This window comes from Dermacentor andersoni, chromosome 4, assembly GCF_023375885.2.
Source record: "Dermacentor andersoni chromosome 4, qqDerAnde1_hic_scaffold, whole genome shotgun sequence".
In the NCBI taxonomy this organism is placed as follows: domain Eukaryota; kingdom Metazoa; phylum Arthropoda; class Arachnida; order Ixodida; family Ixodidae; genus Dermacentor; species Dermacentor andersoni.
Genome location: NC_092817.1, coordinates 153,071,608 through 153,094,092, shown reverse-complemented (window position 1 = coordinate 153,094,092; position 22,485 = coordinate 153,071,608). Strand labels below are relative to the sequence as shown.

The following is a 22,485-nucleotide window of genomic DNA, read 5'->3' as shown; positions in this document are numbered from 1 at the left end:
CATCTATATACTACCACTCGTGCATTGGTGGGCGGGCGGCAGTTTGGGTTTTCTTCCGCGGGCGGTTTCGGCTTCTTCGCTTAGAAAACTGATGGCTACCTCGTTACTAATTGCTCAAAGGGCAACCGTTTGTTTCTTGCTTGTTTAGTGCTCACAGGGGTGCACATAGGAAGGATGCCGCCGTGCACGAGTTTCCTATGTTTTCTTTTTTTTTGTAGACTCGCGAAAACTACTTGCCTTTGGTTGGCGATAAGATGAAGATTAGCAGAAGTTTGTCACACGTTTTTCTTTTTTGACAGGCACACGACCACACAGTTTTCTTGAGTGCGTGCATCTACACAGTTCAATTATGCTATGGATGTACATATTAGTGTAACAGCAGGAACATTTGAGTCTTGCGAAATATTGTCGTGTGCGCATTTTCAAAACCTTGAACTATAACAATGCACCAAATTTTTTATTCTTATAAGTTAATTTCCTTATTTATTGTTGTTATTCATGAATGAAAAGTACATATATACCAATGCAAAATATTTTTTTCTCACTTTACGGTCACCCTAGAAAGATTATGGTACATTTTTTTCGAAATAGGTCCCGAAGAAGAATTGGAATCTGCAATAAAAAAAAAAATAATAAAAAAAAGAAAACACGGACCTGGGCGGTCGCATATCGCGAAAAAAATCTACCCTCAAAGGGTTAATAAGCTGCCGTTGCCACGGTGGTAAGAGCTTTGCCAGGGCCTTTAGACGAGGTTCTATAAGTGGGACACCCATTTCATCACTGAGGTTCCTCACACACAGTGAGAATGGCTCCTTAACTGAGGGTCAGTTACGAAACAGTGTGGTGCGTGTCATATCATTTATAGTAGCGTAAATGGATGTTAAGGGTTTGCATGTACCTTCAGAAAATATGTAAAGATGGAGTATGGCCTTTGCAAGTTAAGCGGCTACTCATTCGATTTCGTGTAGAGGTTTTGTGAAGGACTTGTCCTGAACGCACCTGTGGCCAGGCAGATATCTAAATGATGAATCGGATCCAGCATCTTCAACGGGCACGGTGCGGCAGAGTGGTACACCTTGGCACTATAGTCTAAACGTGCACATATAAGGCTTTCGTGCAGGTCCAATAGGCACTTCCTGCCGCTACTCCACGTGGTATGTGACAGACCCTTTAGGAGGTTTTGTTTTCATGCATTTTGTTCTGAGATATTTGATATGGGGTATAAACGTTTGTTTTGAATCCAAGATAATACCTAAGAATTTATGTTCACTGCTGACAGTTAGTCAGCAGTGAACACTGATAAATATACTAGGGATTGGCGTTGCACTTCCCTTCTTGGAGAAGAGCAGGCAAGTACTTTTCTGTGTGTTCAGTTTAAACCCGTTTTCATTCACCCATCTAGATAATTTGTTTAAACCAAGCTGGACCTGGCGTTCACAAATAGCAATATTGCATGACTTAAAACATATTTACACATCCTTGGCATATACAGTGTGAAGATGGGTTTGCACAAGGCTCACCCTCTAAGCGACGGTCAGGAAAGGGCACGATGCTCCTTCACTCTGAAATGCACAAAGGCGCTACAGCAGGATTCATTGACTCTCGACCTGGCGCAGAGAAGGCTCCAGAGTCAGATCACCAACAAACATGGGTTTAATCACCTAAGATACAGAACAGTGCGACAGTCACGGCGTTTACGGGCAAAGGCTCGCCGCTAGACCGATTGAGTATGCGCGCCGGTTGTGCTAGGGCAAACCGGGAAGCGGCCCACCAAGCGATAGAACAAGAAGTCACAGGAGCAAAGGTCCCGCATAACCAACTCGTTGCGGGCCTGTGAGTTGGTTCTTTATTCTATGATCTGCCACGCTGACAAAGCACTCAGGAAGAGCGCTCAGGTGGAGAGGGCGCCCAGGGGCCGCCACTTGAGAGGCCAATCAGGGCGCGTCCCGGTGACGCTTGCAAGGCGATTCGACCCTGGGAGGGAGAAGCACGGTTTGCGTGGGAAATTAGCTCCGGTGCGCTAGCCGTGTTTGCCATGTTGCCGTTACAGAGACGGTTCCTGGAGATCGGGTTAAGCATAATGTGTGAGCTGGGGGATGAGGCACAGGAAGGCACTTCGATCCCCACAACAGAAAATATGGTGTGTGGAATGACTGTACGAGGTGAATTTATTTTTACTACAAAGTGTGTGCAACTAAGCACGCCTCCTTGCAGCATGCCGACCTCTTGAGTGAATGTTCTAGACAAACGTACATGTAAACGCCCACTTGTACATGAAACGTGCAATCAGAGAGGTAGCTTTCGATTGGGTTGAGCATGTTGCCATGGACACCCATTGCGGAAAGGTCCTGAAGAATACCAAACTGCTATGCGATATCGTATGCCTTCTCTAGGTTTAGAAATACTGAAAGAAGGAATCGTTTATGTATAAAGGCATCCCTGATGTTGGCCTCGATGCAAACGAGATGGTCTGTTGTTGACCTACCTCCTCGGAAACCATACTGGAAGGGGTCTAGTATTTTGTTATTTTCAAAGAAACAAATTAGGTGCCGATTTATCACTTTTTGAACAGCTTGCACAGACAGCTTGTTAGAGCTATTGATCTGTAACTAGTGGCCAGAGATGATTCCTTCCCTTGTTTAAGTATGGGGATAACAACAGCTTCTTTTCAATCAGATGGAATGTACCCAGCTGTCCACATAGCATAAAAAAAAGAGACAGAAGTGTTTTTAGAGTTTCTGAGCGTAAGTGCTTGATCATTTTATAAATCACGTGATCGCTACTTGGGGCCTAGTTTTTGCAACCATTCAGAGATGTCTGAAGTTCCACTGAACTGAATGGGCAATTGTACGCTTCATTTCTTGCACACCTGCATTCAAGGTGCTGTCGCTCTGCGCGTTCTTTGAACCACAGGAAAGTGTTTGTGTAGTGCAATGCACTCAATATTTGTTCAAAGTGCTCACCTAGAAAATCTGCCTGATTTTCCAGGCTGTCTCCTTGGGCATTTACTAGGGGTAGACGATGAGAGTGCCGGCTTTTTAATTTGTTTACCCAGTTCCAGATCTTTTTCTCATTAGTGCATGCATTAATACTAGGTATATAATTTTCCCAACTATCTCTCTTAGCTCGGCGACGTGTTCTTCTGCCCTGCGACATAGCGTGTATAAAATTAATGAGGTTTTCAGCAGTTGGGCAGTCATGTAGCAGCCCCCAAACTTGGTTTTGCTTTTTCCTTGCCTTTTGACATTTGTCATTCCGCCACGGGATGCAATGTTTATTAGACAGTTTGTTCGTTTATTGTATGCATTTTGCGGCAGCATCTAATATAAAACCTGTTAAGTAATTCACAGCATTGTCTATATGAATACCAGTCATTTTCTCCCCGTCTAAATGTGTATATTCCCGGAATAGTTCCAAGTTCGCTGAGTCAACCTTCCATCAAGGAAGATATGGGGAGCATTCATCCTATGTTGTAACATTCAAAGATATCAGGAAGTGGTCACTTCCGTAAAGGTTCTAAATAATGCTTCACTCGAGGTAGAGCAGGGGTGTGCTGGATACTATGCTTAAGTCAATTGAGGAGTAGGTGTTGTGTGCAACGCTATGGTATGTTGACTCCTTATTGAGTATGTATGCACCAGATGAACAGAGGAAGTGTTCTATTAAGCACCCTCGTCTGTCGCAACGGGAGCCTCTCCACAAAGTGTTATGCGCATTTAGATCTCAAACAACAATATATGGCTCAGGAAGTTGATCTATGTAATTTTGAAATTCGGTTTTATGAAGTTGATAGCTGGGAGGGATGTATATGGAGCTGATAGCTACTAGCTTATTAAACACCACTTGGACAGCAACCTAGGGGCATACACAGTTTTAATTTGCGGCAGGCTACACCTCTATCGACTACAATAGTCGTATCGCCAGATGACGCCACGGCATCATCACGGCCTTTACGAAAAATAGAATATTGTGGAAGAAAATTTGTTTGCATGTGTTTGACGTGTGTTTCCTAGTCACACAGCATCCTGGGACTATATATTCAAATGAGTTCCTTAACGTCACGATGATTTTGAAGAATACGGCCAACGTTCCGCTGAACTACTTGCATTCCCATGTTGAAAGAAATTTGTGCTGTGTGCTTAGGGTACAATTAGATTATAGAGCCCGTAACGCGCAGTTTCTCTTTTTTGGAGTGGTCAAGATACCCCCGCCACTCTTTAGGCTCTGGATGCACTGGTTGGCTGGAAGTTGTGTCCATCACCTTTTCTGGGGCGCTGGGCACCCACTCTTGCGAGCGATGTATTCACAAGAGCGGGCGCTGGGCACCCGCTCTTGCAAGCGGTGTATTCACCTTGAGGGCCTTGCCTCAAGAGACGAGACCCTGGAGGCCACCAACCAGGAGGTCGATGGCCCCTCCTGACGTGGTGGCACAGCGCTGGCTGTCGTCACCAAGGGGGCGGACATTATTGCCGCCGGCCCAGTACACCTGGGCCGGACAGTAGCTGGAAGCTATTGCGATGCTCCCCCTGACGCGCCACTTCAGAAAAGCTGTTCTTTAATGGGAACAACACCCATCTCCATATCTTCTTAAACAATAGGTTCCCTTTTACCTTAATTGTCACAATTTCTTTCTCTCTTTTCCAGGATGGGCAGGACTGCAAGTAAGCGGCATCCTCGCAGTTTACACTATCACAGACTATCGCAGTTTACACAGCATAGAGCATTTTCACAAGATTCAAATAGATGTTTGTGTGCACTGCATTTAGCACAGGTCAGTCAGCCTTGGCAGTTGTGAAAACTGTGGCCGAACCTTTGGCATTTGAAGCAACAAAAAGAGTTTGGGATGTCCGGCCTTGCTTGGATTTTAATGTACCCTGTCTCGGTGGTCTCTGGCAGCATATTGGAACCGAATGTGAGAATTAGGTGCTTAGTGAGTGAGTGAGTGAAACAACTTTATTAGGTCTACAACAGACGCGACAATTTCTTTTGCGCCCCACTTTATTTTGATTCGTCTTACATTAAAAATATTTTGTTCTTTCCATTCTTCCAGAAGTTCAGTCTCTGTGATCTCCATCAACTCATCATCGGAAATGACACCACAAATGGCGTTCATGGAGCAGTGTGGGGTCACTGAATCTAGTATGTCACCGCAAGACACTAGGTTACTTAGTTTTTTTCTATATTTTGCCATGAAGTTACAAGAGAAGGTCACTACTAGCCAGTTTTGATGCCTTATAGCCTGGGCGAATCGTTTGAGCTAGAGATTTGGAAATGAGAAAAGGCAAGATAATTCTCGTTGTCTTTCCTCGTTTCTCAGGGTGAATGACTTGATAGTGGTGGAAGTTTTCAGTGTGTCTGCCAAAAAATTTTAGTACTTCTTTAGTATGCCCTCGTTTCTGAGGGCGATCAGGGAGTTTTGGAAAGGAACTATCAATAGGAAATGTCCGGTTTTCGGCGGTAACATCAGCTGCCCACCATGGTGCCCAACAAGGCGACACCGCAAGACTTATAAAAAACAAGTTCTGTGAACACCAACTAGTGTTGCATGCTATATGTTATTTATTTTTCAACCTCCCCCCCCCCCTCATGTAATGGCTCATGAGGACCTCGGGATACTTAAATTAACATTGTTTCTCTTTTGGTATTCCTTTAATACCTGTTTAGCTTAAGCTGCACAAATCATCCCCTCGCCCTCCCTTAAATTCTGTTAAATAACAGCCACAGGTATTTTATGGGCAGTGCGGATCAAAAGTGCATTTTTCTATTCACTGTTTGTGAGATGAAGGTTACTGCACTCAGCATAATATTGGCAATCATCCACCCTCAAAAGCAAACTCATACAATGCACAAATGTTCATTTTAGAAACGGTGCTACAGGAAAACACAAACACGAAATGGCAAGACAGCACAAACACCTACTTAACTCAAAGTTTCTTCACGGCAAACAAACCTACACATAACTCCTGTTTAAACAAAGTGATAAGTTAGCCATCCGAAAACAAAAGTTCCTTCTCGTGCAACGCAACTGAAGGAAAGCTGGTACATGTATCCTTTTTTATGGTGTGTAAGTGCCAAGTTTTGATAATATCTAGGCTATGTTCGATTTGCCTGCACCACCTGAACCAGTTCACGAGGTGCTGCACCCTGCCACTTGTTTCAGCAGTGCAGCAATGGCGCCGGCTGAACCACAACGTTCGTTTCAAAAGGTGCAGGAAAGGTGCAAGGCTGGTCCATGATTTTGTTGCACCCACTCAACTGTCGGTGCCGACTTGTTGCAGGCGTACAGGTAGGAAGCAGCGGTACAGCAGGTGACGCAGCACACGGGCATGGGCACAGTTAAAACCCTGCTTAAGCACATCTGATGTGTATACGCAACTGTGGTGTGTATTTACGCCCCAGAGCACCCCAGAATTTATGCTCGATCAAACCTGAAGTTCGGGACCTCTTTGTGCACATTAGTGTGACATAACATAACACCTGTACCGTGTCTGCACCTTTGCATTTGTTTCGAGTGTCTCGCTGGGCCTGCACCTCAGGAATCAAGCTGCACAATTTTTGAACTTCTCGTGAACTGCCGTGAACTGGTTCACAGTGGTGCAGGCGGATCGAACAGACCCCCAGAGTCATTTGACTATGATGCCTGCCGACAACACTTGATAACAACGATTACTGTTTGTTGCAAATAAATCACGAGTTGAAAGTCGGCGCTCGTATTATCGTGTCATTTCATTTATTCTGTGGCGCTGTTTCCAAAATGAGCCCATACCAACACGCCAAACTGTCAGTTTCTCTTAACGCACAAATGATTTCGATCCAAGCTATCGATTATCAAAGGATTTACTTAGACCACCTGGGGTAAATTAATATACAGCCAAACCTCGGTGCGCGTGTTACTGTAATTTACTCCATTCGGAATACGGCATGAAAATGAGCCCGTAACACTGGGCTCACCAGCAGTTAAAGGTGCAGAAAGTTTCGTAACGTAGGTGACTTAAACTAGCGCGATGGTGCATACGGCAACGTCGGCTTTTTGTTCAATGCTCTATTGCTTACCTAAGTAGCCAATTGATTCACCTTCGTCCTGCCACTTGCTAACCTACTGGTTAGCTCACTTAGTAGAGCGATCGACTGGTGTAAAGATTGATCCCCGAAAAAGGGTGCTGCGAAGATCCTTCGTGGCTTCGGCTACATTAAGTTTAATGCTAATTTTTCCTTTAGAGAATAAATGCTGTGCCACAGAGTCCTTTCCAGAGGTGATTCCGACATCTAAACCCGCTTGTAAGATTTCACAAGCTATGTGACAGTTGCATAGAACTCGCACAAAGCATGCAGCTGTCAAGCAGGACCAGTCCATCGACAGGCGACGATGACGGCCGCAAGCGACAGTGGACTACTGCTGCTGGCGCGTGAAAGAATCGCATTGAGGTGTAGATGCGAATTCACAGACACGACGGCCCCTCGTCTTCTTGCTTTCTATTACCATTGCCCTATGTTTTAACGCGTTTGTTGAAATATCAACAGTCACTCCCGAGTCCCGCTCGATACAGCGTCAAACAACATTGCACGTCAGCGGCTCGTACTGTGTTTGCAACTCGGCAAGGTTCCGACTACTCCAAGAACAAGTTTGGGCGCGCAGGACACGCGCACACTGCTGGATGGCAGTGTTCGGCCAGTTTGGGCGTTATGTTGAGCTTTTGCCAGAGTTAGTGCTGCCAAAAACCTAGGTAGTAGACTAAAATAACTCAAAACTATAACTACTACCTCGCGTTGCCACTTCCGCAACAGATGCGAGTACCGCGCACTTTCCGTAATTTGAAAGCGAAAATCGTACCTTGCAAGGGCAGCAGCAGTGAAAAACGCCGCAGGAAAATTTCAGCCACGCCTTCGTCACGAAGATTAACGCGACTTCAGACTACGGGATTAACCAGTACAAGACGTACAGCAAAATATGTCACCGTTTCTGTTAGTTAGCGGCAGCGCAATGCAAACACGCGCACAGCCAGATCGTAATATTTCGCTCAATATTTTGCGCGCGAAATAGAGCAATGTTGCTTTCTTTTTTGTTAGTTCACGCTAAGGTAGGCCATTCTTTTGCTTCTCATATGTGCTTTCAAGAACCCGACAGAGCGTGAAATATGTGTTTGAGTATAAAACAAGACAACTAATATAAGACGAAATATTTCTTGCTCTTGTCTACACTCTTAAACAAAATTGCACAAGTTTCTTTTTCATTTGAAAAGGCGGTTTGATTTTCACAGCGCCATCTCTCGGTCGTACACTTTAGTTCACGAAGCCACCGCTACCCTTATTTTTGTTGTTGACTGTGGAAGGTTCTGCTTTAGGTTCTGTGGTACAGGCTAAAGCCCCGTGGATGCAGGGGCTTTAGTACAGGCGGTTGGTCTCCTGCAGGTTGAACTCTTCTGGCAGTCGGTACGGGTTTTGTGCGCGCTATGGACGTACCGGGTTCGTTTCGTGATCAAGAGGCCGAGCGCCGAGCGAGAAGGACGGAGCAGCGACGCAAGCAGCGGCAGGTCGAGCGCGAGTCGACCGACCCCGAAATCGTCGCCAGGCGCCAGGCTCGAGCTGAACAAGTCCGGCTAAAGGCGCGGGCTTGGCGTGCCCAGGAAACTCCCGAGGAACGTGCTCGGCGGCTTGCGACAATGCGGGTGTACCAGGCAAGACGGCATAGCTTAGAAACTCCTCAACAGCGTGAAGCCCGTTTGGAAGCCCATCGCATTGTCTTGCGCGAAGCCCGGAAGCGAAAGGCCGAACAGAATGCCCGGCTTCACGCGAGCGCCACCAATTGCATCGATAACCCTTTGGGGTACATATGCTCTGTGTGTGATCGTCTCTGTCATCTGCGAGACATCGTTTCCGTCAACGAGACGTGGGTTCCCGTGCTGGAGCAAATTTTTCCCGAGGCTGACGTTACTACCTTCAGCGTTTGCACCACCTGCCAAGGCTCACTTCGTAAAGGTGAGGTGCCGTCTTTCTCTACTTCCAACTACGCGCAGTGCACGAAAAGGGAATAGCAAACATACGCTTGCGCGCGGGGCCGTCGGAGGGGGGTAGAGGGTACGTACGTGTATTTGGAAATATTTATCGTGTGTGAATCGAGCGCATCGCTTACATATAATAATTAGAGGGTACTTTTGAATTAGTTGTACCTAAATAAGTTAAAAAAAACAGGGTTGGTGTGTTCAATTGAAATTCTGGCAAGGAATGAAACTTTGGATTATAATGTCACCGAAGCCGGGGACACATCAGCCTGTTTTTTATGAGCGAAAGCTTCTTTTACCCTGCAATTATCGTGCACTGCGCCTATGCATAGTAAAAGCTGTGAGCAAGATAATTTTGCACAGTCAGCAAAATGCATTTTTCGTTGCAGTTCCGAACACCAGTTGCAAATTCTATGTAAATGAATGCATAGCTAGTCACATTCGTTTCCATCTACATTCTTCCTAGCTACCAACTGCACAGAACGGAACTTCAGAGCCTTCTTCATGAAATTCCGGAACCCTACTCCTAGGAGATCTAAATTCACATAGCACCCTGTTGGGAGATCCGATTTGTGATGTGAGGAGTCTCCTAATAATTTGCTCTTTTTTTTTTTTTTTTTGTAGGTGCATGCCTCCTTAATAAAGAGTCACTCTTCTATGGCGTTCCCATCAATAGGCATAAGCATAGCATCAGGCAAGCTCATACCTTACGTCAAGTGGAATGTCATAAAGGGTCTGTTCGATTCGCCTGCACCACTGTGAACCAGTTCACGGCGGTTCACGAGAAGTTCAGAAACTGTGCAGCTCAATTCCGGAGGTGCAGGCCCAGTGAAACACTCGAAACGAATGCAAAGGTGCAGACGGGGTGTAGGCGTTATGCTATGTCAGACTAATGTGCATGGAGTGCGTAAGTTTGAGAGGTCCTGAACTGCAGGTATGATCGGTTTCTGGGTCATAAATACACACCACGGTTGCGTAAACACATCAGACGTGCGTAAGTGCGGTTTTAACGCTGCTCGCGCCCGTGTGCTGCGTCGTCTGCTGCGCCGCTGCTTCGCACCTGTATGCCTGCACCAAGTCAGCACCGACAGTGGAGTGGGTGCAGCAAAATCATGAACCAGCCCTGCACCTTTTGAAACGAACGTCGTGGTTCTGCAGGCGCCAGCAATGGCGCCCGCAGAACTCGCAAACGAATGGCAGGGTGCAGCACCTTGCGAACTGGTTCAAGTGGTGCAGGCGAATCGAATGTACCCAAAGAATCCATACAAAAGCGATCACTTTCCGGCTGTTCTAAAGCTAACAAAACCAGATGAATGCTGCCCACGAGTTCCTAAATGGAAAGTCTATTCAAGAGACTGGACACAGTTTTACGAACTTCCGCAGTTGACCTGGGATGATGTTTGTGCCGTCAGTGTTGATGATGCAGTGGCATACTTAGCTGCGTTTTTAATTGATGCCAAATCATTATCATAATGTGGGAATGCACCTCGCTCCTGTTTTCTCATCCCCCGTCAGCAACGAGACTGACTGGACAGCCTGGCTCAGGTTCTTGGTACGTCGACCGACAGCTTGAACAGGTGGACTGGGCGGAGAAGGCCAAGCAGGCCCAGGGCTTACTTGAGCCTGATTCCTCAGCCACCTCCCCCGTTCCCCTTTCAATAAAGTTTACCATCGCCACCATCAAAGCACACGGGGAAGAGCCACAAACAGCAATATTATTAATTTTGACTTCCTGCATGGAGCAACAGATCAGCTTATGTTGATCTTGTTCAAAATCTTATTGTGTATGTTTCCTGGTAGGTTCCTTAGTAAAAGTGAGTGAGAGCCACTACAATGGTAACTGCTCTTGTCAAAGCACCTGCACCATGCATAATAAGCTGAGCTCAGCCAATTGACTTGGACCATCTTCTCAGCATTCAAAATGTACAGATGCGTGATGCAGGCATGCCCAAAGCCATGACCACTGCAAAGTATTGCTTTTGAAACAAGGTACATGCTGTGAACAGCTGAGTTGTGAAAACAAAGCATTTTTTTTTTTCCACAGGAAGGAATGTTCGAAAGAAAGGCCAAGAATGCGAGGCAAAGGGTTCCACTACAGATGTGAAATCTCAAGACAGCTTGTCAAATGAGCAGTGGCACGATGTGGCCACCGTATCACGAGGAGCTGAGCAGAGAACGCCAAGCTGCCATCGACGACTTGTTTCCTTCTGCAGCAGACATCTTCGAACAGTGGACGTTAAAACTGCAATGACACCTTCCTCTCTAACCACCAGAAACACACAGACTGATAGTAAACACAAATGTAAGTTTGCCCAATCTTGCCTGCAGCGGTGATCTGCATTGGTGATCTTAATGCCTTCGTCGTGACCTTTCAGGGGTGCCAACCATGGGTCCTTCCGCCATCAAGAAAGATACTACACTGGCAAGCACCTGTGAAAGCTCTAGTACCAGGATTTCAGCAGCAGAGTCTTACTCCTTGCCTGATAATGGCACACAGACAAAGTTTATGGAACACAAATGTAAGCATAGCTGTTCTCGCTGTCAGTGCTGATCGTAATACTTCTTCGCTATGTCTCCCTGCAGATGTTCAAACAGCATCATTTGTAGTGACAAGGGCAATACAAACGTGAGCTCGTCCATCCTCAATGTCTGTGACAGTGAAGATTGCAGCCTAACTTCAAGGTATGTGGACTTATATGTGTGCCCGAGTTGCCAAGTTTTAATGCGACTAGCATTCTTAGGATACTTCATGCACTTCCCCGTATTGATGGATCTGACTGTTTTCCTTTCAGGCCAACTTAGGTCGCTAGATACATGCCACTTTTCAAAGAGCCTCTTTGATGCCAGCTTCACTCGTTTAGAACTAAGATGTGTGCGAGTTCTTGTTGACCATAAGCCAAGAGCTCGCTTCCTAGCACTGGGTATGTGCCGCTGGATATGTGTCGCTCTTAATAATAATCATTGTAACATATAAAACACTCTTCACCAATTACACACCCATAAGAAGAGATTGCTAACGCCAATCATCTCCAAAGGATGGATGCGCTGCCAGTCCTTAATATCTTAGTGTACTTGTAAGTCGACCACAAGTGTAACCCCTTTTGCTGTGTTCGTCTTGTATGGCGCCACCTTGACATATGGTACTTAATCAGATTAAATATTAGTCAATCAAATTAAATGTTATGCATATGCTTTTTTCTTCACACACCCATAGATCAATAAATAAAGCAAAACTCACTCAGGTTCACTTATGAAATGTATATTTGGGTTAAGCCTCACTTTGATTCAGTTGTGCTTAGTCAGACTAGCAGGCTCACAGACTCATCCTTATTCAAATTCATGAATCACTAGCTCACTCAGACTTCTGGAATCGTGTGTTCAGACTTGGTATGGCTTGAAGAATCAGAAACTCGCATGGAATTCACAGAATCAGGGGCTTGGATGGCAAGCTCATGGTAACGGTACTTGCTCAAGTATGAGTAAAATGTATATGGTACAGTCCACTTCCATTCGACCTTGACGGGACTGTGAAATTGATCGAGTTATGAAGCTGGTGAAATTGAACAAGATGCAGAAAGAACTTCAAAACACGCTGCTGATTCATTTGGCAGTATTTGCCCGATTCTAACATGCCCCCGAATAAGATGCACGCCTGCTTTCTATGTTTCTAAAGTAGAAAACTAATGTAGAGATAACATTAAAGAACATAAAGTAGTAATCTAACGTGCACCTGATTTTTTTAGCAAGAAAAATGGAGTCTAATTTGTTGCACAGGGGCGGCTTATTTCCTAAAGCCAGCTTCGCCGCAATACAGCCGTGTTATGCGGCAAAGTGTACGAACGTTGCGAACGCAGTTTTCGAACAATAGAAAGGAAGCCACGCATTGAACTGGTAAGTACCGTAAGCAGACATCGTGGCTTACTGTTATTGCTTGAAAATCTTCTGAGGGAAGGTCAAAAATGGGCGTTTTCAATGGGCAATTTTGTGTGTGTTCAATGTCACCAAGTCACCATAGGAGTCAGGTGCATGCATGCTGACTGGCCAAGTTTGAATTATCCGGCGAAGCCCAAATTTAGGATCGAAATAACGAAAAATTTGGGCCCATAGATATGTATGGGCTTTGGCCAGGATCTTCGGTCAGGATCAGATTCATAGTAGTTCAATTAACAGAAGTCTACTGCGTATGTAATGGCATGAAAACCGGTCTGATGCAGGTGCAGCAGATTTGTGGGTGTGGGAAGGGTACACATTGTCAAGGGCTCTGAATGTCATATGCACCGAAGTTCTTCATACATAGCTTACACAGCTTCTTACTGTGCTAGTCCTCAAACGTGGCAGCTAAGATTACACCAGTGGCAAGGTGTTGAACTGAACCTGAACTGAACCATTATTTTTTCCACCATCTTTGAACCATACGCAAACTGGTTAAAGAATACAGTTCAGATGGCTCTGTGAACCCTCTTCTCGCGCCCACCAGAGGAGAAATGTTTGACAAAGGCTCAAAACCTCCCGTAGCTGCTCAATTAAACTGAAATAACTTCAAGTAACCTCAGCTCAGTGGCATATTCTTCTGTTGTATTGTCATGAAAATATAGGCGGTTTCATTTTTTGTATCACCGTCATTGTATTGTAGGTCTTAACCATTCACAGTACCTCTAACTGCTCCTTTCTTCTTTTAAATCGTGATGTGGTATGAATGAATAAGTTTATGTGACTTTGTTGCATATATACTAGCGGCTCCTATTAGTCATCGTTATGTTGGTTAGCTCTGGCGACTCTCCTGTAAAGCTGTCAAAATAATTTATCTCCTGCCAAGCAACGAGGCAGCTTTGGTAATCGCACATTCACGATGGACAGTGAGGACATGTTGCCCGGCCTGTGGAATTTTGTCTGACAAAGAAAAAATACTGTGTATAAGTCGCACCATTGTAAGGAACACAGCAAGGAAAGTCATGGGGGGGGGGGAAATGGGACTAACAGTCCTAAATATACAGTACACACGAACATGCAATATCATATTAAGTTTCACCCCTTTGCAACAGCCCAACTTACATGGATGCATCGTTAGAACTTGGTTGCAGGCTGAATAGAACATCCTTTGTAAAGGCAACGCCTCGCATAGGCCTGTGCCATTGCCAAACCTGGGCTCTTCAGTAATGACTGAGACTGACTCTGGTACTTTACGCTCTGCACTAGCTGAGCGATCTATTGTTGCTTTCTAATAATGTGTCTTAGTTAACTTTTACCAGAGCACACATCATTCTCTGCCAGACATGGCTGTAGTAGCATTCATTTTAAAACGAGATAGTATTTCATTGCCTCCAGTTCTGCTGGCTATGAGTCATGGCAGCTCTGTTCTAGCAATGCTACATGATTAAGTTTTGTGTATAGCTGAACAAAATGACTACAGTTACTTGTGCTGATTTGCTGTGGTTGACGTGTCTCATAGAACCTGTTTTCATTGTCTCAAGTATCGCAAAATAAGGGCAAAGATGACCATAAGTTATAGGGAGGAGGTGGTGCATATCTTCTGCCGCTTTTCGAGGAAACCATGAACACAGTGGTAGTCACGATCAAAACTTAAGGACTCCTTTCTGTCGAACAACTTGCTCACTACCTTCAAATTTTAGTTGGAAGCACTCGTAGAATTTTGAAAGCATATATTCACATGTCAATAGTAATGGTCTGATGGATTTCTGTAGCCAACTTACTCGAATCCAGGAAGAAAACCCATAGTAAGCCTAAGTTCCCCTTACCCACTTCTCTGAATACTAGGCCTAGTGGAAGCACTGCATTGAAGAGGAAAGAGAAGATTAGTGGAAAACCATTATAACTGGTGACGAGATCTACTTATATACAGCTGTTGCCCAGCGACTAAACGCCAAGGCACTCAGTGAGCAGAAAAAGGGAAGTCTTGCCGCTCCCCCCAAAATCTAGCATGCAACAACCGCCAGCCATGGTCCTCGGGGAATAGTCACATTTTCGTACCAAAAAGAAAGGAAATGGTGTTACACTTACTCGGTTCCTCAAGGCGAGGCAACAAATGCTTACTACAGAAGTGTTTTGAAGACGATGAGGGAACACATCTCACAAAAAAGGACCATAACTTGTGCAAAACTGGAAACTTCATCATGGCAGTGCGAAGGCTGACGTTGTGAATACAGTGACACAATTTTTGGCATGCTGACGCATCACAACGAACTCCTTATCCACCCTGCAGTCCAGACCTGGCACCTTGCGACATTTTTTTGTGTCCATAGCAAGAACAGTGTCCTCAGTGACATTGTATTGACACAAAATAGGACACAGTCAAGGCATTGCACGTAATTTTCAAGAAGATAAAATTGGCCTCGCGCATGATTTCTAGGCTTGGCAGAGGTGATGGGGCATATGTATTTCACCTACTGAGGGGTGCTTAAAGTGGAATAAAAATGCAAGTAATTTTCAGGAATTTAGGTTTTAAGGTATCAGTCTCAATCTTTGTTGAACAACCCTCATTAATGAAATTGTGATTTCAATAAAGCATCAGTTGCGAGTCTTCAGCCCATCAGTGTTCTATTTGCACTGCTTTTCACCTTGAAGGTAAACAAACTTGCCGAACCTTCAGCCTTAACCTTCATCTGTTAGTCCCTCATTGGTCCCTCAGCCTCAACGGGTGAAATTCACGCAAGTATACAGCAGCTTGGAGGTGCAACTGACAGCATTAAATATGTTTTCAGTGCTTTGGGAACCGTAGTCCTTGAAAAAAATTACAATATGACTGCGTACCTCTGGTCACAGTGTAAACCATTTCTTGTGTAATATTGAAGACACCAGACATGCATTGTCCTGCGTCACATAAGGGTAGAAATAAACCATCTTTCATTCAGACGACTTCGTGGGTGAGACTCAAGAATGCTGTTTCGAATAACTTTTCATTATCTCTAATTTTGAACTGTTATGAACTGGTTCGAAACACTATTTTTGCTCTGCAGCAGAACCTGAACCCAATATCTTTGCAGTTTAACATTCTAAGCCAGTGTATCATATCCACTGCCTCGGGTAACCTGCTTCAATGTCAAAGTTGAGGTTGGAATGCTGGTGGTGTCTGTGCCAGAACCACTGCCGAAGATGCCAACAAACACAGCTTCTCACTCTACTTGTCCTCCAACTTGGTGGTTATGATAATGTCAGTGCAAGCCATCCACAGGGTGTTTCTTCTTTTAAATTGTTATTACAAGAATTTTTCAAAATCACCTGTGGTATGTAGTGCAATTCTACTTCTGGAGCTAGATTACTGTCACAGGTGGACAATACTTGCACAAGAAATCAAAATGAAATCTAATTAAATAACACAGTTTTGCTAGTTCACTTTTAAACTAATTACATTACAGCACATATTACAATCTATGAATTGTAGCCAGTGACTTCCACAGTGATGTCCACTTGGAATCAATTCTGAGTTTCAAGATCTGCATCCACAAAGTTTGAGATTTGGGACAACATGTATTGGTGTTCCAATAATTTTTGAGCTTGAATCTATAAAACGGCCTTTTGTTAAGATGTTTGTGGGATAGCAGTGTATTTTTTACTGCAACTTTGACAGCGTTTATCTCGACTGGTGCTAGCTTTAAAATTTGTTGAAAGTGGATATGCCATGTGAAAGCACCAGCTTCAATCCATGCATTGCAATATGTGCACTAATGTATTTGGCTATAAAGCTTATTAGTAAGATTTCTTAATTGTTTAAATATGCATTTCTAGTGTAAGTAATGTATGCCTGCTTGAGTAATCCAGCTTAGTGAGTAGATTGTGCTGTGTGCCACAGGCAATTTTTCTAAATTCTGTTACCATTACAAAAAAAAAAATGCAGTACGCAATTTACTGTTTATATAAGCTGTACTTTTGCATAGAGAGAATTTGATCCAGTGGACAGCACTCCTTTGTCCACACGACCTAATATACACGTTTAGCGATTCCAAGTGGCGCACCTCGACTTGTATATACAGAGTTATTCACTTGCAATCAAATGAACTCATCCTCACACATTAAAAATGAATTGGACTAACGTGATTAAGATTAACTTGAACAAGCTCCAATACATGGGTACTCGCTCAGACCTACTTGGACTCTATGAGGAGTGGCTCTTGAGTCTGAGCAACTCCACTCATGAGCGAGTTTGCCAACTTAACACCAGTGCTGTTAGAGCAAAGCCCAGGTGTGACAGCTTCCTTGTATTTTTTTTCCTACCTTGTTGGTGATAAACTGCCTGTAATGTTTGCTACAGCATGGTGTTTCAAACTGTATCTGCATATGTATCTGTATATCTACCAAAGTTCATTGCCATGTGTGCCTGTGCAATCCAGCTTCCAAGTGTACTATTCCCATTTTTTAGAGTTTGTCACATAGCATAGAAGAGCTGCAGACAATGCTCTCTCAGCAGCCTTTCTAGCTCTTTCCCTACCGTGGGGAAAAGAGGTGTGTTTTGTGGATTACGCTAGATCTTTTTTTTCTGAAGGAAATACTGCACTCAATATTGTATGTAATACATAAACAAAAAGCAGAATGAACGCACTTTTCATGCATAAAAGTCCTATTAATAAGATGTATTTTATAAAAGATATGAGAGACACTGCCAGACTCAAGATTGTGGGATAAAATTGAACAAAGTTTGTAAGATACGCTTATATCTACTAAAAAAAGTGTCACAAAAATTGAGATGTGCAATATGTATTGCCATCTAATGGCCTCTATTTCTGAAAAAAATAAATTTTTCATTGAACAGGTATTTCACTTCTAAAATTTAACTGCTAGCACTACAGTTGGGCATGCAGGGCTGCGGTCATCGATGTTCTGGGCTGGTTTACATCGTCGTCGCTCTCAGAGTCAGTTCGACGAAAGGGCAGCTACTTGATCCATCAATATAATCAGCAGTAGACACAGCGGAATCATGACATCTGCGATCTTTTCAAGTGCATGCGCCACTTTCAGAGGCGGCCATTTTCGCTTTCCACTTTGACATTTGGAAAACCTAGGAGCGTGTTCGAAAATCCCCGCCTGGCAGGAGAAAAGCAAACTTCTTAGAAAGCAAAAATATATTTCTCCTCCTTCATGTCCACTAGCACAGTGTGTTTGTGAGCAGCACGGAAGGTCTCAAAAGCAGTGTTTCAAAGCATCGATAGTGGCCTAACAATGCCCATTGGGTGCAGTAGGGAAAGCACTAGACAGATGTCATGCAGTCACTGCATGTGCATGTACACACCACTGTTAGTATTTTCTGTACCACACGCAGAACCACATCACACCTGTATGAAGGAGCTCCAGGTTTGCCGCTTTTGGCGGTGGCGGCTCACAGCAGTATATATGAGTCTTAGTGGAGGGTTTACTGTTATTGTGAACACAACAAACATGGTTACTCTCCAGGTTAACCCTTTGATTGATTTCTTTTATTGCAGATGCCAACTCTTCTTAGGGACTTATTTCGAAAAAAAGTTATAATTTTCTAGGTTGACCGTAAAGTGACAAAGATCTTTTGCATTGGTATATATGTACTCTTCATTCATGAATAACAACAATAAAAAAGGAAATAAACTTTAAAATTTGATGCATTGTTATACACATAGTTCAACGCATTGAAAATGCGCACACGAGAATATTTCGCAAGACTCAAATGTTCCTGCTCTTACACTAATATTTACGTCCATAGCGTAATCAAACTGCATAGGTGCACGCACTCAAGAAAACTCTGGTGTGTGCCCGTCAAAAAACCAAAATGTGTGACAAACTTATGCTAATCTTCATCTTATTGCCAACCAGAGGCAATTAGTTTTCTCGAGTGTCAAAAAAAAAAAAGAAGGCTACGGAAATACATGCACGGCGGCATCCTTCCTATGCACACCCCTGTGAGCACTAAACAAGCGAGAAACAAGCGGTCGCCCTTTGAGCAATTAGTAATGAGATCAATAGCCATCAGCGCAACAAGCTGAAACCGCACGCGGAAGAAAACCCAAACCGCCAGCCACCCGCGCGCGCCAATGCGCTAGCAGTAGTATATAGACGCGTGGAAGCAAACTAGCTCCTAAACAAACCATGCAATGGAAATTGAGAGAGGGGGGCGTGCGAAAAAAATTTCCTTTGTTCCCACATAGTGGTAACACACGACATGAAAGAAAAAGTTAGGAAATGGGCGCGCATTTTAAACGTACAGACGGCACCGTAAATATATGGCATCAACCATTTTTGGACGTGTTCGCGGCGCTGTATATTCACGTCATTGACCCTGAAAGGGTTAATGCACGTTGTAAATGTCGAGCTGGGACAAAGGTTCAATTTTGTTATGTTATAAATTAGTGGTATATACAAAGTGTCTCGGCTAACACTTGCCAAGCTGGTAAAGAAAAAAAGGAACTGCAGTAATATAGGATTATGATAAGGTGTTCATTCATCAGTTCTCTTCTCCCATCAGGATAATTCTTCTGCAGTAAAATGTATCTAACTACAGGTTAATTAAAAGCTTTCTAATTTGTTAATTAGGAATCTAACTTCCAATGGTAAAGTTATTGCATCCTAAAACATTTCATTAAGCCATTTTCAGTGCACTGTGTCCTGCATAACTATTTTTTCCAAGCTTTCTGCATAGTAATCAAAATATGAAAAGTGCCACAAGATTCTGTGCCTACGTGCTGCAACACAATTGGTCCCAAAGTGATTTCAACGCACTCCACTCATTGTATAACTTGTCAAGTGTCTGGCCATTATGTAGGCTGTGATTGCCATGTAGAACCTACAGCTTCTTATCATTCGAAGCAAACACCAACATTGACTGCTTGCAAATTCAGCAGCTTGCAGAGTCAGACAATCAGTGGAGTTAGTTTCTTCAAATCACTTTTGGTACTAAATGTGATGTTTTATGACATAACAGCTTACCCACTAGGACATGCCTTTAATTCAAAAATTAAAAACTTATTAGTTAGTCTTCCCTAATTAGTAAATAATCGGTACACATAACTTATACTGTACGTGAAAGAGTACTGATGGCTGAATACTGTCTGTCTATTTAGTACCAGTTCTTTTTTTTTTTTAAGCTTGGCTAATGTTAGTTGGGACTCCCTATATTACTACCAAAGCAATCTTGGTCAAGCAGCATGGCTGGTAATTGTTCAGTTTTCTTAATGACAGCCTTTAGGTGCACTTGGTGAGTAGAAGACGTGGTGCAAATCGCCTATGTAATTTTCAGCACGCCACCTATACTCTGCTTCAGTAGTTCCCTATAGCACTGGAAGCTCGTCCTCTATTTGCAGCGACACCAAAATAGTTTGAGATACTGAGAAGGAAAGTTTCGGAGATGGCGGAAGCTGAGGAGCACTTAGCCAGTGTGTCACGCGGAATGGTGGCACCATCTCGTCATTCCACTTGTGCACGATGCGCTTGCTGACATTTGTAACTGCAGCCATTTTCTTAATTAGGAGTTGTGTACGTTTACCCCACTTCTTCTGCACTGTTCAAAGCATGTTCAATGGCAACTTATTCATTCCTTTAGTGTAAAGGAGCAGCTTGGAACGATGCCACACAAGCAAGTAAGTCTGCAGAGGCCATTTTTCGAAGGATGAAGGAATGCTCTGCGCTGTTGTGGCTGTGCGGACTACACATATGAATTTATCCACTGTCAAAGCAACTATTTGCTTGTACTTTTTAAGTACAAATTAATGTCTATATGGCAGCATTGCATCAATGTTGTACTTTGCCCATTTTCATTTGAACAAGTGGACAACTCTTATTTTTAGCATCGTGAACCTCAATAAATATTTCATTAAAGAAGTGAGCAAGATTGCAAAATAAACCAGCCTGCAACCTGCAGAGAAGCTTTCAAGTGAATACCTGCCAACAAGACCTCTTGTAGAAGCCATTTAGTCCAAAGCCTTCCACACTGTGGCACTACATTTCGCTGCACAAGAATCTGCGCTCACAAGTCACTTAGCCTTCGCTCTGCAGCAAGACACTACTGAAACAGAGTATAATCTCGGAGGTCATGCCAAAGAGTCATGCTCAATGTTTTGGGTTCTACATTAGGTGAGCACTAATGGTAGCATTTTTTTTTCCAGTTCCAATGTCAAAAGCGTCTATTCTTGTTGACTATGTGGCACATCCACTCATATTTCGAACATGTAATTTTTCACAGAGGCAATATTATATTTGCACTATCTAAAACTGGGCTTTCTACTTGTGCGAAATTTCATTGCAGTTGGCCTTTTAAGCCCCAGTATCTTCCTTGAAATATAAGAGTTTCTGTAGCCTGTTTCACTGACAGTGCAATCTCCCTTGCTTGCAGTTGTAGGTTATCACTTGCAGTGACCTCACTCGCCGACATCAACCACAAGCAAGCATGTTAATATACCCCTCATGGGACCACCTGCAGTATTGGCATCCTGTTGCATCTCACACGCAAGGCACAAACAGACGCTGCCGGATAGCGGCACCCAATCCAGCTGACTGACCAACATAAAAGGTATGGTCAAGTCCAAACTTTCACAGCCCCATTTGTTTGTACCAGTTTGTAAAACGTAGAAATTCGGTGAAGTACAAGAGACACTGTGCACTTGTCTTGCTCCATAGCACCAAAAGGGCTTCGCATCATTTGCAGGTGTCTCAATGGCTCCGCAGAGTGGGGCTCACAGCGTACACAGTGATGGCACTCCTCCAAATCCCAGGCTAGCGCAGATGAAAGCGTGGAAACCTTCCTCGGCGGTACTGGGATACACCAGTACATCATGTTCTGTGGGCCGTGATGATGCGACCGAACACGGAGCCTGCCAGCACAGCAAAGAAATTCTTATGCACTATGACCATCTCCTTTCCTCATATCTTTCTTTTAAATCCTGCTCCCATTCACCTAATACTCTCTCCATTCTCATATGTGGACTGTAGGATTGTTAAGCAGCAAGGCAGTTCCAGTGCCTACAATGCTTCTTCTCCCACCATTGTGCCTTTTTCTTTGTTTGCCTGATGCGTCAGCTCAAATATGTGGCCACTTGCATGCCTGCCAACTCTCGCATATTTTTAATAAAGTTTGCTAATGTAGTTGCATCAAGTTTTACAAGGAACTCGTTCTATTCTTGCAAAACATGTTGAAAAACTGCGAGGACTAGTAAGTCAAGATTGCCTGCAAAAAAAAAAATTGTTGGATGGTGCCTGTGCTGCCCTCTTATGGGAACACCATATGCCAGAGAGGTGCTTGCTTTGAAGATTGTGATACAGACAAGTTCCCAAAGCCGGCCAAGTCACCCACAGCAAGTCGCTGAAATAGTCACTATAGTCTAAAAACTGTGTTGTCAGTCTCTGCTGTTCCAAATTTGCTGCAGCTTGTGTGCTGCCTACAAAGGGGAACAATTGTTAACCAAGTGTGTATATGTATCCTACAAAAGGCTTGTGCTCAGAGCAAACCTATTTAAAAAATGTGTGCTCTCCATTGTCGTATCTGTGGGATGTTTACGAATTAAAACTTCACATG

At 43.9% G+C, this 22,485-nt stretch overlaps 2 protein-coding genes across 3 annotated transcripts in view; one reads left to right on the top strand and one right to left on the bottom strand.

Annotated features, from left to right (window-relative positions):
- The window catches only part of PolD1 (DNA polymerase delta 1, catalytic subunit), an 84,735-nt gene extending 76,693 nt beyond the window's left edge, over positions 1 to 8,042 (bottom strand). The window contains exon 1 of the mRNA XM_050185069.3: positions 7,832 to 8,042. The gene's annotated coding sequence lies outside the window, so the exon portion shown is untranslated. The remainder of the gene's footprint in view (positions 1 to 7,831) is intronic.
- Positions 8,043 to 8,318: 276 nt separating this feature from the next.
- LOC126537948 (uncharacterized) lies at positions 8,319 to 22,061 on the top strand. 2 transcript variants are annotated; one of them, XM_055074562.2, is made up of 6 exons: positions 8,319 to 8,976; positions 11,044 to 11,301; positions 11,375 to 11,518; positions 11,583 to 11,681; positions 18,434 to 21,483; positions 21,619 to 22,061. In XM_055074562.2, the coding sequence occupies exons 1-4, from the start codon at positions 8,451 to 8,453 to the stop codon at positions 11,627 to 11,629; spliced, it is 975 nt and encodes a 324-aa protein (XP_054930537.1). In that variant the 5' UTR covers positions 8,319 to 8,450; the 3' UTR covers positions 11,630 to 11,681; positions 18,434 to 21,483; positions 21,619 to 22,061. The 2 variants fall into 2 exon arrangements, with proteins under 2 accessions (XP_054930537.1, XP_054930536.1); XM_055074561.2 differs by having other exon boundaries at positions 8,320 to 8,976; positions 21,307 to 21,483.
- Positions 22,062 to 22,485: the final 424 nt, after the last annotated feature.

Bases quoted from the DNA above. Each gene is read 5' to 3' on its own strand.
- LOC126537948 (XM_055074562.2), top strand. From the start codon at position 8,451: ATGGACGTACCGGGTTCGTTTCGTGATCAAGAGGCCGAGCGCCGAGCG. The intron at 8,977-11,043 runs GTGAGGTGCCGT...TTTTTTCCACAG, and splicing joins CCAAGGCTCACTTCGTAAAG to GAAGGAATGTTCGAAAGAAA. The intron at 11,519-11,582 runs GTAAGCATAGCT...GTCTCCCTGCAG, and splicing joins AAAGTTTATGGAACACAAAT to ATGTTCAAACAGCATCATTT.